General features: G+C 29.0%; 2 protein-coding genes across 3 annotated transcripts; one reads left to right on the top strand and one right to left on the bottom strand.

The window, feature by feature from the left end:
- Nucleotides 1–721: 721 nt before the first annotated feature.
- Nucleotides 722–3,300, top strand: LOC122500776 (aminoacylase-1-like). Of its 2 annotated transcripts, none has more exons than XM_043609862.1 (6): nucleotides 722–1,383; nucleotides 1,555–1,667; nucleotides 1,748–1,917; nucleotides 2,115–2,618; nucleotides 2,695–2,982; nucleotides 3,052–3,300. In XM_043609862.1, the coding sequence occupies exons 2-6, from the start codon at nucleotides 1,574–1,576 to the stop codon at nucleotides 3,193–3,195; spliced, it is 1,200 nt and encodes a 399-aa protein (XP_043465797.1). In that variant the 5' UTR covers nucleotides 722–1,383; nucleotides 1,555–1,573; the 3' UTR covers nucleotides 3,196–3,300. The 2 variants fall into 2 exon arrangements, with proteins under 2 accessions (XP_043465797.1, XP_043465796.1); XM_043609861.1 differs by having other exon boundaries at nucleotides 723–1,419.
- Nucleotides 3,301–10,680: 7,380 nt separating this feature from the next.
- On the bottom strand, nucleotides 10,681–18,481 carry LOC122500806 (vesicular glutamate transporter 1). Its single transcript, XM_043609909.1, has 9 exons — nucleotides 18,399–18,481; nucleotides 13,733–13,853; nucleotides 13,335–13,549; nucleotides 12,923–13,233; nucleotides 12,458–12,632; nucleotides 12,048–12,346; nucleotides 11,535–11,915; nucleotides 11,224–11,433; nucleotides 10,681–11,038 (listed from the first exon to the last, which is right to left on the bottom strand). The coding sequence occupies exons 2-9, from the start codon at nucleotides 13,792–13,794 to the stop codon at nucleotides 10,793–10,795; spliced, it is 1,899 nt and encodes a 632-aa protein (XP_043465844.1). The 5' UTR covers nucleotides 13,795–13,853; nucleotides 18,399–18,481; the 3' UTR covers nucleotides 10,681–10,792.
- Nucleotides 18,482–19,219: the final 738 nt, after the last annotated feature.

The raw sequence follows: 19,219 nt of genomic DNA, 5'->3' as shown, positions 1-19,219 counted from the left end.
ATATCTAACATCCGTAATACTTGAACCTTATTCCTTAATATTCTTAACATTTATAAACCTTCATTAACAACAATTATAACAAATATTGTAAACATTTACAATTATTTGACAATAAACATTTATAAACCTCTAATAATAACAATTATAACAAATATTGTAAACATTTATAAACCTTCATTAACTCAATGGAGGATCAACCAATAATGATCGACATTGAAAAGTCACAAAAATCAGTAAGGCTTAGTTTCTCTTTTTTCTCTTCATCAATAAACAGTCCTTCCGATTCCGGACTATGTGAAAAGATAAAATATAAAAAGGGCCTAGTCGAACAGGCAAGCAGTTACATTTAGAAGTTAATATTATTAAAAATACGTCACGATGACGTGACACCTGATTATAATTTAATTTTTAAATACTATTCTCAGAACAATAATTTTAAATATTCTAACACAATGAAGATTTCAATTAAAAAATCATAAAACTCACCACCTATTATTATTCATTACTTTTTTTCAAAACTGGAACATAAAATTTGTATCTGATTTAAAAATGTTGTATTTTATAGTTTTGAGCAATTTACGAAATTGTATAATCCCATAAAGATCGTATCATTAATACTTACTTCGTTAGATGACTCATCAAAGTTTTATTTATAAAGTGATGTAAAGTGCAGTCTGTAGTTTTTGTTAATTTCTTATTTACAAATACACATTTATTCGTAGCAAACTATTAGTGTCTAGGTGTCTAACTAAAACTAAAACTTTAAAAATTTCTTAATATAAAAAAGTAACATTAAAGTGTTTATTTAATCTTGATACTTTCTTATGTTATGACCTGTAACACGGGGCTGTATTTTCTCTTTCCTAAAACTAGTAACAGACTATCACAGGAAATACTTCCCCTATAAACTGGTCATGACTGCATTCCTTACGTAACAATAGACAAATAGCTTGACTTTCCCCAAAAGCAGGTACCAAAAGGACAGATTCACTTTGACTTGCATACGTGCAGCACGGTTTTCTCCGCTTCGTAAAGACAAGTGTATTTTTGAACTGGCTGTTAATTAAATACAAATATCGTTTTTCTAGTTATTTACTTAATTATTAATTTGCCCGTCACAGAACGTTCTTTAGTATTTTCGTTCCACATTCCCTAATTCTTTATTTTAAAAAAAATTACGTTATTTTATTTAATCAGTTTTTATTTCATACAGAGTGCATAATACTGACAGAATCATTTGACGAGAAAAAATATTTGTCTTTAATTTAATCTTATCTTGGTTTTATTTCCCTAACGGATCCCAGAATATGTGATAAATATTATAAAACATACTCTCACTGTGTTTTTATCGTTGTTACCTAATAATTACTTATAATACAGTTTGTAAGTTTAATTAATAATTGTGTGTAATATTTTTAGGTAATTAATTCAACATATTACTGATCAAATAAAAATATTAATGATAAACATACTAGTGATAAAATATTAATGAATATTATGCTGTTTTGATAAGTGTTAATGAACATCTGAGTTAGTAAGATTTTAATATTTCAGACAACAGCGAAGAAGCAAAATGTCTTCTGATAAGAGTGCGCTAGATGAGAGTGCAATTGAAAATTTTCGGAAATATTTAAAAATACCTTCAGTTCAACCAAATGTTAATTATGGTGAGTAGTTTGGATGATAAGAATGTGGCATATTGAAATCTGCTGATGAATTCTGGTCTTTAATTGCCATTTTTTCACAGATTCTTGTGTAGACTTTGTACGTGAACAGGCAGAATCTTTGGGACTGCCTGTGAATGTTTATGAACCAGTTTTGAAGAAACCAATAGTAGTTATAACTTGGGAAGGTTTAGAGCCTGGCTTACCTTCAATTCTTCTAAACGGTCATATGGATGTCGTTCCTGTCTATGCTGTAAGCAATAAATAACTACCTATAAAAATTAAAAATATTTCAACAAAAAACTTTTTTTAATTTGTTTACTACCTGTAGTTTACTCTTTTCTTCAGCAAAAATCTAAAGGCTCTGAACTTCAGTCAAAGAAGAGTAAAGACGGGTAGAACAGAAATTAAAATTAGAGTTCTAGCAATTATTCTATTAAATTATTTTAGGAAAAATGGAAGCACCCACCTTTCGATGCACATATGGATGAATCGGGAGACATTTACGCTCGCGGATGTCAAGACATGAAAAATCTAAGTATCCAATTTGTGGAAGCTATTCGAAGATTGAAATTAAATGGTGTCCGACTGAAAAGAACAATTCACGTATCATTTGTTCCGGATGAAGAAATTGGCGGTGTTGAAGGTATGAAAGCTTTTGTCGATACCGAGGACTTTAAAAGCTTGAACGTTGGTTTTGCTTTCGATGAGGGAGTCGTTTCTCCATTGGAGTCGATGATTTTATTTTACGGCGAAAGATGTAAATGGGATGTTTGGATTCACTGTACCGGTAAATCAGGTCATGGCAGTATGATGCACGAGGCAACGGCCGGAGAAAAATTATACAAAATCATCGATAGTTTTATGAAATTTCGAGAATCTGAAAATAATAAATTGAAGACTTTGAATTTGAAACCCGGAGATGTGACGGCAGTTAATTTAACAATGGTTAAGGTATGTTTCTAAAAATATGATGATAAGGCGACTGAATTTATTGAAGAAAGAAACAGATTAAAATGGTAAATTTTAGGGAGGCGTACAAATAAATGTTATTCCCGAGGAACTATCGGTAGGATTTGATGTTCGTTTAGCTCCGGATGTTGACCACGCGAAGTTTAGGGAACAGATAGAGCAATGGTGCAAAGAAGCTGGAGAAGGAGTTCATTTTACTATTAAAGGAGATGGATTCGTAGAGAGTACAAAATTAGACGATAGTAATCCTTTCTGGATGGCATTTAAAAAGTCTTGCGATGATAATGACATTCAACTAGAACCTATAATTTGTCCAGGAGGGACAGATGCTCGTAATTTACGAAGGGTAAGTTTTTCTATTCAAGAAATTTGTAAATAATTCCCACTCTTCTACATAGTGAAAATTAATTTTCAGTTAGGGATTCCGGCTCTTGGGTTTACCCCAGCAAACAATACCCCTATCCTACTTCATCAGACTGACGAGCGCTTAAATAAAGATGTATTCCTCAAGGGAATCGATATCCTGATGAAGGTTATAGTTGCAGTCTCTAATGTTTAGTTTATTTTATTCTTACTTATAAATAAAAAACGGATAAAAATATATTTAATATGTTGCAATAATGTACCTATAGTTTTGAAATAAATATTTTAGGTTCAAAAATTACCCTACCAGACTTTATTTACTAAAACCTATTTACTTATAAAGATTATACTTTTTTAAAATTATCGAGTATGAAGCCTACCCTAGAAATAAAAATTCGAACAAGGAATGCAGGATTCGAAATAAAAATTGCGATTTTCGAAAAGATCGACTTACACTTTATTGTCAATAGCCATCGGTAATCCTTTTGTTACACGATACACCCAAAGTACATTATACATATACATATTTTACATAATCATCGATACAGTATTAATAATTATTAACAAACCAGACAGTACCGGCGAATAACAATAATTTTTTTTTCTTTCTAATTTACAAACTACGCAAGGTATTTATTATTATAATAATTATAGAAACTTTTGTGTCAGAATCTGCCGTAGTGATAGGCGAGATTATTTTTTTTAACACTTTTTTTTGAAATGCATGTGCTTATTTGCGTAGTATGTTATTGTGTGTTTCTGCGTGAATTTCTTTTGTCACTAATACGTTTGTCGAATTCCACACAAAAAATAAGGTTCTTCATAGGCATTTTCAAAGTCTCTTGAAAAAAATTCTACTTTAGAAAAACTATTATTGTTCTTCCTTATAAGTGCGAAATGTTTCTTTAAAGAGAAATTGATAATCATTTTTGTGAGAACCTTTTTCTTTGTGTACGCACGCATAATGATGGTTAACGCTCTTTTTTTACTATTATGATATAAATGCGATGAGTCGGATGCAGATAATGACTAAATTACGAAGTCATGTAATCACATTGAAAACTTTATCGAAGTTCATTTACACCGGAAATACGACAAAATTTGTGAGATCGATTTGAAAAGAAGAAAACATATTCACTTTGAATAATTTAAATTTTTTTAAATTAGACGAAAATTCTACTATTTTGATAAAAAATGTATTTTATAGAACCTAAAAACAAGAATTATGAAGATCCTAATTTTTACATATTACTGAAACTACGAAAATACTAATTTCTCTTCATTTCGATTTCGCAAAATTTTTTCTACCCGTTTTCGTCGTTATTTATTTAAATACAGAACTCGGTTCAATATTATAGAGAATAAAATTTTATATACTATATATGAAATGCATGTCATTAATGATTGCATTAATTAATGTCTTTATAAACGCAACACACATCACACGCAACATTCTCTGACTAGACTTTTTGCCTCTAAAAATAATATTCTAAAAATTAAAATTCGAAGAAAGACAATAAAAATTGGCATTTTTGAAATTTTTAGTCACCTATTTGTAAATTATAAATCGACCCATGTGCGTAAATTTTAATTCATGATTATAACGCAGTAATTACTTATAATCAATGACAAACCACACATCTACTTAAAAGTTGCTAATTGCACACTTATTGTAAAGTACGCAAGAGATTATTACTCTCCCTATTATTATTGTCCTTAATAACAAATTACTTTCATTCGTTTCGTATTACTTTCACGATTATTGTCCTCGTGTAATTGGAGTACTTTCGTCAACGTTTTTTGGTGATACAAATTTTTTTAAATTCTTTTTATTTTATTTTATTTATAAGTGCAATAAATTATATTCTTTTTGGTAACTTATTGAAAAATTTTAATTTTTAATTTTTAATTTTAATTTTTAGGTGCACTATTTTATTAATAGTAATCGTTGGGGCATTGTTGTTAAGAACAAAATTTAACGTGCTCACAAACACGTTGACGAGAAGTAGAGTACAATTTTTAGATGAACACTTAGGTTAATAAAGAAAAAAAATACTCCATTCATGACTCTTTTTTTCTAAATATACATTTAGTGGAAAAAAAAATTTTAATCATCTACCTAAAGGGAACATATTTTTATTTTGCAAAATAGACGGATATTATGTTACGTCCTCGAAAATCTACGCTTATAGTTTGGAAGGGTCTAAGCAATTGTATTAACAAATTTATCGCATCGAATTTTACAACTTTCAATAATATTTGTCTCGTAATTTTTATATTTTGAAGAATTTTTGTAAATATCGAAGATTTGGTATTTTAAGATACTTTTAAATATAATTATTCCGAAAAAAGGTTTTCAAGCATATAAATAATGTAATATAACTAGAACTTTTACTGCAAGATTCTAAAAATATTTTTTAATTCATAAATTTGAAATTCAGTCACGTAGTACATAATATATTTCCTGAATATTTCATATTATTTTACTTGAAAGATTTGAAATATTTAAATGAAATATTTCTTAAAGAACATTGAACTAAAATTTTCAAAGTTTTAAAATTCTATTTTTAACCTTTCATTGACACACTGGGTCACTTTGACATGAATTAAATACTTCCTCTATAAGGAAGTAAAATTAATGCAATCAATGAAATTTAATTCAATTACTTGAAATTTAATAAATAAAAATTTTGACCTTTGATGTTCATTAAAAATTTTCTTATAAAATGAATTTTTCCTTTCTTTCTTTCTATTAAAATTTCTATTCTATTTCTTTCTTAAAAATTAAGTTCAAAATTCATTTTTTAAATTTAATAACATATAGTTTATTCTATATAAATTCCCATACATTAATTTATAAACTAGTTTTTAAAACTAATTAAATTTTTTTAAAAAATATTAAAAATTAAAAAATTATACTAAATATCTTTAGTATGGAAAAGCTTATAATTCCTAATTTTTTGTCTCAAAAAGTCGACGCAAGTTGATGATGATAAAGTTCGGGTCAAACTGACTCAGTGTGTCAACAACGTGACAAAAAATATTTCTCATAACAAATACCTTAATTTAAAACATTGGACTCAATTTTTTCATTATAAACAAAATATTTATTGTCGCAGATGAAGTAATTCGATGCGCATAATTTTATTGTCATAAATAATTATTTTCTCGTATATAATATGTATCTATGAGTGTATACTGTATATATATAAATATCTCAGTTATTATTGTTCGAACAGCATTTGAACTTAGCCTAAGATTAAGTAATGCAGTTTTTTTTCTTTATAAATACGGAATGCGAATTATAATCTTTATATTTTTATTATCTCCATTGTTTCAAAAATCCGACTAATTATCACACCACCGTGAATGTAACATTAGGCCAGTCAACTACTTCACTTTGACGGACGAAACACTCGTCTCAATATCAATCAAAACTCTCAAAAATTGACTGAACTTCATCACTATTTCGACTGAAAAAAAATGGGTCTAAAATAAATGACCACTTTTTTTCCGCAGAGAGAATGACCCCATGTGACATTTACTCATCAAGAGGGTAAATTTTATATCTTCACCCTCTATTGTTTCGATAAACTTATTTGTATAAATAACTGTAGTTTTATATATGTTGTCTCTTAACAAAAAATACAGTTATAAACTTTATTTCTAGTACAAACAGCAACAATAATTAGAGTATTGAAATTAATTAAAAATCTCGAGCTTCAAAGTATTTTGAAAAAAATAATGATAACATTTATTGATATCTGTATACATATATATTTTCTCTCCACTTTATATAGATGAATCCTCTATTTTTATTTGCATTATAATTTCATATACTCACTTTTAGAAAGGTCTCGCGTAAATTGACTAAATTCCGTGAATATACGTGTACAATTTTTTTCTTTTATTTATATTTATATATAATCTTTTTGTTCTTTATATATATGTATAATTATATATATATTCTTTTTGTTTCACTCTTTTTTAAAACAAAAAAATTACTTTATACAAGTTTCCTTTAATGCCTCGTGTGCGGAATTAAAAAACATTACATTAGCACAAATCATGTTATTCTTTTTATTTAATTTCTTCATTATTAGAGGGGTTTAAATTTTCTTTTCATAAAATGCATTGAATTCACGGAAACGGAATTTAAAAATATTAATATAATAATTGGATCGCGAATATTTCAAAAAGAGCTAAACTATGAAAATCTTACGATTTTCATAATTTAGCTCTTTTTGAAATATTCGCGATTAGTTCCTAATTAAATGGCTCAAAAATATAAAATGATTTTTATGTTCCAGAGGCGGCGAAAGGTTATAAGTATTTTAAAAAAATTTCTATCAAATACATGAAAATTTGGGGTAAACCAAAAATGATTTTTAAGACACCTGCATGATATATAAATATATAAATTAAACCTCATTGTCAATTTTTGAAAATATATTTCAGTGCATTCTATGAAATATATTTCTTCAATATATATTCATTATATATTCAGACCATCATTTAGTTTAGCTAAACACTAAGCTCAATAATAATTTATAGTTTATGTTAATTATCTTCAATTATAATGTAATTACTTTCATATGTATTGTACGATATAGACGAAACATCTTTAAACTTTCTTTTGTTTTAGATTTTTAGAGTGTTTTTGCGTGTGGTGTGCATGTGTGTCAAGTGCATTTAGAGTGTTTTGTGTATTTAAGTCGAGTACAATAATTTGTATCATTTTTATATAATATATAGTTACATGTAAAATACTCTGTGACGTATTATTATTTATTATATACATTTACATACAATACATTTCATATATACAATGTACAATAATTTTCTCTAGTATTTCATGTACAATATATATGATATGTATGCTATATGTTATTGTATATAATACAGTGTATAATGTAATATATAATATATAAATAATTACGTAATTATAATTAATAGGTATATATAATTCGTAAGTCGTATATATATATATATATAATATATATTATTCATTGATATATGACTTTCAGCAATTTTTTTATCTCCTCATAGGCGAATAACGCTTTTATTTTGTACCTAAAAGTTCAGCCAATGGCGCCCTAATAATTAGAATTTTATTTAGAGTTTATTATTTTTCATTATAAATAAATATAGCAAAATTAATACTTTCGTTTATTATTCTTTTAACGCAGATTAAATATTTTCTTTTCTAATCTTTTTTTTCTGTAAATAAAAAAATGTTTCATTCTTTTGTTACATTAGGTATTATTCATGTAAATGTTGATATAAATATTGTCAATTAATTTATTATTGTTTTTCGTGAAATTTAACCAGTGCATTATTTATTGTCCTCATATGAGTGTGCAAATTTATTGTCAGCTTATAATAAAATTGAAGTTATTAAAGTTTTTCAAAACTGTTAACTGTTAAGTTTAGAACAAATACTTAAAAAAAAGTTCAAAACAAAAATTGGATTATTTATTAAAAGAGAAAATCTAGGTCGAGGGTACTTCAATTTTTAGATTGAAATTAAGAATTAAAAATTAAGATTTTTATGTAAATTTTTCAAAATTGGACAAACAATAAAAATATGACCAATTTTGTAAAATGGGGATTTTTTAAATTTTTGTTTACAATGGCTGCTTTTTATTAAAATTTACTATTTTTTTTAAGTTTTATCAAAAATTGAAAGACTTTCGAAAAATTCTTTCGCATTTAAGTCAACGAATAATTATTAAGCACCCTATCGGGGTGCAATTCGAAATGATAAAAAATACTCCCAATTCGATCGTTGTGCAATTCTGGAAAAATGCTATTATTGTCAAATCGAACATTTCAGAAGAGAGTTGATAACGAAAAAAATAACATTTTCTGTAAACTATAGATAAAAATAATTGTATATAACAATAAAAATAAATTGTATATAACAGACATAAATATTGTTCGCGTTTCGCACTCTTAAAACATAATTAAAATTCAAATAATAAATTATAATTTAAACATAACTGACTTTGAAAAATTGAATAACTTTCTAAACTATAACTTAATTAGCATAAATTGCCAAGAGCTATTTGCGAGGCTATTTGTAACTGCTACACTGAAAAAAAAATTTATTTGATTTAAATAACCGATTAATTGACTATTATCAATTAAATTTAATTGAATCAAATCATATTTATTAGAGTCAATTAAAAGGTTCAGTTCATATTTGCTTCAAATACTGAAATTATTGGTTCAAATACCATTTAATTGACTCTAATAAATATTATTTGATTCAAGTAAATATATTTAATTGATAATAGTTAATTAACCGGTTATTTGAATAAAATTTTTTTTTTATAAGTAAAATAAAAGAATTAAGTTATAATTTTCCCAAATAATTACAAAATGTCATTTGCAATTATATTTCTGCTATAAAACTGAATTTTTTCAATTCCGTAATATTGGTAATATTTGAAATTTAAGTATGTTATAAAATGTTAATTTATAATTTTATATTGCAAATATAAATCTAATTTCATTAAAATTTAAATATACTTTCATTGTCATTAATATACATTATATACTTTCATTGAGATACTTTCATTTGCTTAAAAACTAAATTGTTTAAAGCGACCTTTTTTATTTTGTACTTTTATCTTCTTTTTATTATAAAAAAAGCGCTATCTTCTGTCCTCTTAGGTATCATTTTCGAAAATTATCATTTTCATATAAGAACTTATTTTATTTTTATATTATGATTCCGTTCTTTGTCAACTACGTTTTACGGAAGCATGTTCCCTTAAAAATCGTTTTCAGATTTAAGAGGTTCAAATTTTTCAAATCAAAACTGTCTTTCGTGGTTATAATTCATTTGGTAACAATTAACTGTTTAGTTAAAAACAACTATTTAGTAAACTATTCAGTAAACTAGTAAATTTCTGAAAAAATTAACATTAATTTCTAAAAATTGTCATCTAGAAAATGTCAAATATAATAATAACAAGTATTAAATTATAATAGTGTAACAATATGTAATTAGTATAACAATATTAAATAATAATTAGTAGAATAACAATAAAGTTAGACATTTCAATTTTTAGAAAAGTTTACAAAAGACAATTTTGATTTAAAGAAATGATAGTAATATCAACGATTTATCGGTTTCAAAACTTGAAAGATACCTTCGAGGATTGCTTTTGTTTTTTTAAGAGAAGGGTCAGAGAAAAGGTTGAGGGGTAAATAAAATCTCACATTAAGTATCATTATTGTCAATGTGTTAACCCTCGAATTCGTTTTTTTCATTCATTAAAAAGAGGGAATGATTTTTAATTTGTAGCACTTCAGAAGATGATTGATTTCAAACAGAATTTTTCATATTGTTATTGTTTTAACCAAAAGTGGAAATTCAGCAAACAAATCAACAATATAAACTTCGAACTCGTATAAAATGATCAATTTTTAAAACCATAAAAAAATAATTCTGTTTCGTTTCAATATTTTTGAGCATAAAAAATCATCTTCTGATACACTGAAAAAAAATTTATTTGAATCAAATAAATTTTTTTTCAGAAAATGAAATTTATGAACCCTTTAGGGTCATGTTATTCAGTGGTCACGTGTTCCCATAGTAAAGTATATGGGGCACGTGACCACTGAATAACATGACCTTAGAATTGAAAATTCTTTTCAGTAACAACCTTCTCATTTGAATGACAAATGCTTTTTCTTCTTTCATAGTTGACGCAGCATTATCGCTTCTTTTCTAATTTTTGTGATTTGTTTTTTAATTGATTCAAGAATGAATTTGTAAATATTTACTCATTTTGCATGACGTCGTACGAGTTATCGTCTGTCGTTGAAGGCTGAACGTAGGACGCATTAACTCCCGAGACGAAGGGGTTCGTTGAATGGAATGGATTGACGGAACTACTTTCCGTCGCGCCATAATTCGCCGTTGAATGTGGATCAATTTTCTCTTGTCTGTAGGATTCATTGTATTGTGGGGGTCCTGAGCTGGCGTTCCAATTCTCCTGGCTTGTGCCATCCAATGATGGCTGTGTCTGAGGAAAAGAAATTTCCATTTACATAAACGACTTTAGTTCAAAAATAGACTTTAATTTCAGTTCTTGTTCAAATTCTTAGTTCTTCAGACGTTCGCGGTAGAATCAAGAATTTTGAATAATTTTAGGATTTGATAAAATTGAATGTGCGATGGAATTGTTGAAGAGGAAGGAGGAATACTTACTATAAATTCAGACTGCATGGTCATTGGCGGCGGTCTGACCGGTGGTCCAGTCTGACTAAGTTCACCTAAAGGATTCCAGGCTTTTTGATCTTCCGCAGTTGAATCCGCCCAAGGTTGTATCTCTCCAGAGCAGAAACACGCGTAAAAAACTACTCCAAAGAAGTGAACACACGCCGCAACGATAAAAACAGTCCTCCAACTGTTTGGATCCTAAAAAATTTGGTTTTGGTATTATTGTTTTGGCGACAGTTCGTTGTAAACTTTAGGTTTACGACGAACTGTCGCCAAAACAATATTTGTTCTCAACAAACCTTTGTTTGAGTGACGTGATCAACAAAGATGGGAACAAACAGTCCGGCAATTGTTCCGATTCCGTTAGACAATCCCATCAAGATACTGGCATATCGGGGAGCAATGTCCAGATGATTGACATTGAAGCCAGAAATGGCGAATCCACTGCACGCGACGCCAATCGTCAAACCCGCCGTTGCTGCTCCTCCGTTACTATTAGAGGCCGCATTCGCGACCACCAAAAAGAAGAGGGCCTCCATTCCAAAACCACCGCAATTGAAGAGCTTTCGCACATTCGTCGTGGTCATAATTCCCCGCTTTCGAAGGTGATCTGCCAGCAGACCACCGAGGGGCACGATGACCGTCATCAGCAAATGGGGCAGCGAACCCAAAAAGCCGGTCTAAAATAACAATTCAGTCCAAGTACTTTCTCTATTTTCTTCCTCTCTGAGGAAACTAAGTATTGAGTATCTAAACTTGCAGCAACATTTAGATGCTGTGGAGAATTAGTACCTTGTCTATAATTATTTTACCTCAAGTAGATTCATTTTAAACGACTCGTGCAGAAATCGATTTTGGAAGAGCACCAGCAGATAGAAATTCCAGGACCTGCAAAAATTGGCGACGATGATGGCGTAAACTGGCATCGACGTGGCAATGCTTCTCCAGGGGGTCGTGGCAAATGTGGGCATTGGCATCTGCACTTGCCCCTGTCCTTGACCCAGCGAATCCTCGATGTACTTTAATTCTCTACCCGAAATGCAGGGATGTAATGAAGGCTTCTCAAACGCTAACCACAACCACAAACAATACCATATCAATCCTGCGATTCCTGGAAAAGTACAATAAATTACATTTCTCCTGTCCAAACTAAAAAACCAGTAACCTTTTCCGTAAGGCTTAATAATTTTCATTAAGTTAATAAACAGATAATTTCTTTTACCATAAAAATAAAAGGATGATGACCATCCTAAATCATAGCTGAGAATACTTGTTAGTGGCATTCCTATTACCATCGCAGCATAAGAACCACAAAATGCAAGTGTTGCCAGACGTGATCTCTCCAGTGGTGGGGCCCAATATTTCCAAATTCCGTGACATGCTGGATATGTTACTCCCTGTAAGTTTATTGTTCCTTCTAGTAAAACATTTCCACATTGCTTCTAAGGCTCGAACAAGTTTAATCAAAAGGAATCAAAAAGCGGATGTGCATAAATTTTGAACCTCTAAGTATTATAGTTTCAAAACCCACTTTTGGATCCATTTTAACCGTAATTGATCTGCTTGGACCACTAAAGATCCTTATAGTGTTATTCAAGGCTAACGTCTTGAATAACACCCTAAAGATTTTTAGTTAAATTAAAATTTGACAGTAATTACTGTATACAACAGCAGGAAATAATTATACCTCGACCAATCCTTTTCCGATTTGAACTATCATTTCCATAACTGGATCCAATATGAGTGCGCCAGGCACCAATAAATTTAAAAACGACGACGTCGCAATCGCCAGGCCAAACACTTTATTCGCAGGATATAGAGAGGCTAAAAAGCCCCCTGGCACTTGAGTTATCAAATAACCCCAGAAGAAGGACGAGTCCATTGCACTTTCGGTACCAATGGACCAGTTAAATTTACTGTTCCCCGTTTCTGTTGAATTTTTTAAGATTATTTTCGCTGTGCCCATATTTAATCTCATTCCAAAGGAAATTATGAAACCTGTGAAAATAAAATGCCCTTACTTCCTTCGTTTGAGGTTTAAAATTTTAATTCTATTGAAATTTAAAAATTAAAAATTTTAAATTTATCTTTAAATTTACCTATGCAGGCTAAAACTGCTACCGTATACCTCTTGGATAAACAAGGTAATTCTGGTTTGATATAAGTGTCAATATGTCGTAAAGGTGGTCTCTCGGGTTCTGGTATTGAGTCGAAAGATGCGTGTCTACTGTAACCCCGTTCATCCTCGAATCCCTTATTGTCCTTACTTCTGTCCCCGGCAAATTCATGATAACTTGCATTGTCTCGCCGGTATCTGTAAAAAATAATTTAATTTTTGGCTTCTTTAACATTTTCTTTTCATTTTTATTCAAAAAAATACTACTGTATTTTTATTCAAAAATGAAAGTACGGTATAAAAAATCATTTGATAAAATCAAAGTCCTTATCGAGAGTGATAAGAATAGAAAAGCAATTAAAGTTGATTAATGTTCCTTACTCTGCGATTTTTCCCTTTAAGGAGTTGAGAGCCGCGAAACCCGCCGACGCGAATCCGGACATTTTCCAATTATTGGGGTTGCTTTGAATTATCTTGCGATCACGTTGTTATTTCGCAGCCCCTGTAAATAGAGACGCTGGGTTTTATTTGACTTGGGATTTTTTAATTTAGCTACAGAATGAGAACTGACGAAAACGTGCCGAAAGCAACACTCAAAGGCTTCTTAGGCAATAACAATTTTTTTCAATTTCCATACAGTATTCAAATCAAAATTAAATAAAATAACATGTGAGTTTGTAATAAAAAGACTTAATTTTTTATTTTGTTCATATATTTAAGTATTTTTTTATTTATATCATTACTTTTCATTTATTTACTAACACTTTAAAAAAATATTTTTCTAAATAAAAAAATACATTAATAAAACACTCTTCAGAAAATACAAAAAATTTGCAAATCAAAATGATCTTTTAAAACGCAATTGTTATATAGAGTAAATATTGGTTTTTGTTTTTTTTGAGTGAGAAATTAAATAAAGATAATACTTAGAGATATTGTAATATTTTTACTGCAAATTTAAAATGTGGTGATCCACTTTTTTTTATTTATTATAAAATTTCAAAGTGTGAGAGAGAAAAATTGTGTATGCTATCTATAGGCTATCGATCGAAATTCAATGCTAAGGGATTCCCCGAACTCTCACAATCAGAGCAAAAGCGAAAATAATAAGAAACGCGCGTCTTTATTGGTCAATTTTAAATATAACGGCTCTAATGAATTTCGACGTTTTCTTCACAGAAAAAACTATTTTTGCAATTTAATTTAATTTCTTCAATTTTTCATTTTAAAGTGTAAGCGGTTTCAGTCAAAAATGAACCGAAAGTAAGAGTTATTTTTTACAGTGTAATAAAAAAATTTATACTAAAATTACTGTACGATAATTATAATTAGTAATAATTTTAGTCTAAAATAAACATTTCCTACTACGATTAGTAGTAGGAACTTTATTCAAAACGTACCTAAGAAGACACAGTACCTAAGAAGCAAAGAATTTTAAGGTTATGATTGTGTCATTTTTATCATAATTAAAAGTTTCTGTGTTTAATTTAAAATTAAAATCAGTTTTTATTATTTTAGATGTAAAGAAGTCTTAAAAAACAGTGGTTTATATTGAGAATTGATCCCTTTTATTGTGTATTTTCTTTACAAAAATTACAAACATAATCTAAAATTTATTTGGTTTTATCTTTCTTCAGTGTACTTTTTAACTTAAATTATTATTTTAGATGCAAATAAGACTTGAAACAAAGGTTTATATTGAGAATGGATCCCTTTTGTGTATTTTAATTCCCAAAGTTACAAATATAACCTAAAATTTATTTGCTTGTTATCTTTCTTCAGTGTACTTTTAACTTAAAACACCTGCAAAAATGGTTTTAATGTATTGCAAAATGATTTTCTAGGTTACGTAACCTAAAAAGTTTTCGAAATCATACTTTTAAAGTTTTAAGTACTGTATGAAAAAATTTTTCATATTCATATAAATTTTGCCAAATTCATTCTGCCAAAAGTAGATAAAAAATAAATTGAAATTGGAAAAAAATCGAGAAACACAATTTTGTCCATTTCTTCTAGAAAATGAAGACAAATATATATAATGGTCCACACTCGTAACCTCGACGACTTTCCAATATTCTTGAGCCAGTGGAAGATCCCCTCTCGTAAAACTTCAACGAAGAGAAGAGAGTGGAAGGGGGGGGGCATTCTTTCAGTTTGTGTGAGTGTTTAATGTGGGGTGGGGATGAATTTAGGAGCAGGGGCTGTTTATTTGGAGTGGAACCCTCTTCAAGCTTAATCCGCGAATTCGCCAGGGAGAATCAGCAGCGGATGAAAAACGACTACTGAAAGAACCGTCGTCGTTGTCATGGCACACAGCCTTATAAGAATATTTCACTGCCAAAAATTTGCAGATAAACTTTATGGTTCGCGGTCCAATGAAGAAGTTAATTTTTCTCCTTAGTGAAGAAAGAGGAAAAGTGAATTCTCATTTAAGTTTTCAAATATCAGAATTTTTTTACACTGAAAAATAATTGGACCGAAAATTTAATACCTATTTTATTTTTGTTACTATTAAGTTAAAGAATCCAGAAGAACTAAATTTAATGTGGAAAATTTAAACTGAAGAAAGAGAAAAGAAAGAAAACTCTGCTGGGGATCGAAACGCACTCACTAAATTTAAATTAGTAAATTTACTATCAAATACAGTAATTTCTATTTTTTGAGATTAATAATACTGCTCTTTACTGATAGATTTTTGGAATAGTATTAAAAGTTGAGTCAAAAAGAATTTCCGAAACTGAAGAAATGGGAATCAATAAGTGTACCTAATTGTAAGTAGAGGAACGTGACTAGCATTGGTTACGCATCAAAGTGACCACCATTAGTTACAATAGGAGATTATCTTTGAAAGCCATAAATAAATTGATATGAGTCATTTGGATTATGTACTAAAATAAATTATGGCAAAATTATTTTAATACTATTTTTTAAGTTTTCAATATTTAATACTCAGCCGAAACCATATAATAATAGTTATGTACTATATAGTATAAAAATGGCAATGGAATAAATAATAAAATTTTTGTTTTAAATATGAAAAAAACGAAGGGCAGGGAACATTTAGGGAAAATATGATCTTTCTCCCTCTGAACAATGGATATAGGAAAAGTGTAATATCAAAATTACAGGACGAGACGGACAAAAGGCATATCGTGACACGTGCCAACAAAAGGACAGCGCTGGATTGATTGCGAGAAATACATTACCGGAGGACAATTATTCCAAAGGGGAGATGACATTTTGCGATATTCATGGTTCTAATAGTCTTTTACACAACTTTGCAATTTTTTTTAAATATACCACATTTTTTTTGGCTTCAAAAGTTTTTAATAAAGTTCAAAAACTTTGCCACTTTTTTCCATTTTATATGCAATCAAAAAAATTATTAAATTCACATAACTGATTACTTGTCTATTAATAAAATAAATATTTATTTATGATCCCAGTAAGAAGCAAGGAATTAAAAAGAGTTAGAAATTTCTAAACAGAATACAAAAGTATTCTGTTTCTTTTCTTTTTCTTTCTTTTCGTATTTTTTTATTTTATTTTATTTTTCATATTCTTTTCGTATTCATTTGAAGAAGCCGAAAAGAAGATTAATTCAATTATTTTTAATATACTCTTTGAAGATTTTAAGCGGCAAAAATATTTGTCGGTCCAAAGATTTGAACCCTCGATTTTCAGTGTCGTAGACGAACAGTTTTTCCGTGCAGCTATAGAAACTTTACTGTAAATATTAAATTTTAGATTTTTTTGAATGATAAAACAAAAGAAAACCCAGAATTTGCATATAACTATTTTCGAATCAAAGTAATAAAAAATTATCAAATAGCAGTTCTTTTAGTTATTTTGTTAATACTAAATTAAAAAGTGTAATTTAGTGTAAAAAATCTTACTTTCAGCTCATTTTTTATTAAATTTTCGAATGGATTTTAGCTTCGAGTGTATGATTTTAAGTTCTAAAATTAACTTAATTTACTTTTAATTTTGGAAAAATGCTACTATTTCAAAATTTTGATTTTAAAATATAAAACATTTTCAGACTTTAGTTAATTTTTTAATTAAAGTTAGAAATTTTTAGAATATTTATATAAATTACATTTGTCAAATACCATGAAATAAAATGCTTAAACGAAAATTTAATTTTGCAGCTTAAGTACCTAATAATAGCCAAATATTCACAATAATTTTTATTTACGAAACATTCTTGCCTTTTGCAAAAAAAAACCTTAAGTTTACTTTCAAAATTTTCAATACAAAAAATCAAAATTTCTCGCATAAATAAATTAAATTATCTAACATTTTACTGAATTCTTCTTATTGATCTCCAACAGAGGTAAAAGAAAGAGTCTTGCGCCAAATTTTGTACAATTCGCACATGCGAATATAAATTTATAATTCCTTTTTTTATTCACTCATTTATAGACGCAAATATTAAATTTTATCTCAATCAATAAATAATTTACAAAATTTAAACAAATTTTATTGAAAAATTTATTTTAATGACCAAAATATTTATGCTAAATGATGTAATTTCTCGTGTCTTAAAATAAGGTCACAAAATTCACAATTTAAGTTGGAAAAAGAATTTGAATATTAAAAAAAGAAAAAATATTTGAAATACTAAAAATGATTTATTTTTGTGATTTAGAATCACAAGCAGAATTTCGAGCTTGTTATATAATAATTAACAAGGTTTTGATCTCAAGTTGGAACTTTAATCCCATTAGAAATTTGATTTTCCTCTGGAGAATCTTGTTTGGAACAAAGAAATTTTCCATGAGTACACAAAAAGTGGTTTAAATCCAAGTAAATAGATTTCACTGCACATTTGAAATTTTCACACTTGATTAAAAATTCACTGAAAAATTTTATTAATAAAGAAAAATCACAAATTTTTCATTGATTGCATTTATCCATTGATTGCACGAATTTTTTGGGAAGTTTCAAGGGGTGGTTTTTTGGGAAAATCAAAAAAGGCGAAAGGGTGGAGAAGGGGGGTAATTAGTGGTTTAAAATTTGAAGATCTCGATCACATTTCACTCACCAATAATGAAGTCCAGATCGCGTAAGGTGCAAAGCGGGTTCGAAAGCGCGGGGAACGCGACGGAGAACGTTTCAACGTCGTCCTGTTTCTCGTCGAGTTGAGCTGGTTGCAATAGTTTTGGGCGCCGGCGTCACGAAAGCTCGCGCTCCCATTGGTCCGATAGCGCGGCGCATCGATATCACTGGCCAACCTTCTGCAGGCGTACCCTTTCGGATCGACCCCAGGCGGAGCTTACCTGCTTGCCTTTTTGCAAATAACTAGTCCACCTGCCGTCAGGAATTACTTTCTTCACCCCCTGCGAGAGATAATCGTCCTAATGTCGGCTAAATTTATTAATGGGACATGAGTGCTTAAGAGAGGAGAAAAAAGCTCCTTTTTCTCACTTTTCTATTTACAGTCGAGACTAAACTCAATTTTATCTCAATTTTTTTATACTCAATATAAAAATATGCATATAGTGAATTTGTCAACATTTCTGCAGTTTCTCAATTTTGCTTTGCACGTCTTGACCTTGACCGTAATATTTCTTTTAATGAAATACGAAAATATTTTTTTGTCCTTACTTTATATATTCATTTTTCTCGAAATCCTGGCTTGCTAGTCAATTTTGCGATCCTGGATCGTGTTCAGCAGACAAAAATACATTAAAAACCACTCCGATATCAAAATTAAGGAAAAAATTTTTTTTTCGAGTTTTTACCCACACTTTTTTTAAAATTACGACATGTTAGGCAATTTTGGGACCCTGGATCGCATTTAAAAGATAGAAATCTATTAAAAACCACTCCGATATCAAAAATAATGAAAAATATTTTTTTTGG

The sequence above is a fragment of the Leptopilina heterotoma genome, unplaced genomic scaffold (genome assembly GCF_015476425.1).
Source record: "Leptopilina heterotoma isolate Lh14 unplaced genomic scaffold, ASM1547642v1 Lhet_191, whole genome shotgun sequence".
In the NCBI taxonomy this organism is placed as follows: domain Eukaryota; kingdom Metazoa; phylum Arthropoda; class Insecta; order Hymenoptera; family Figitidae; genus Leptopilina; species Leptopilina heterotoma.
The sequence above is the reverse complement of the archived record's forward strand: the minus strand, read 5'-3'. Positions and strand labels throughout refer to the sequence as shown.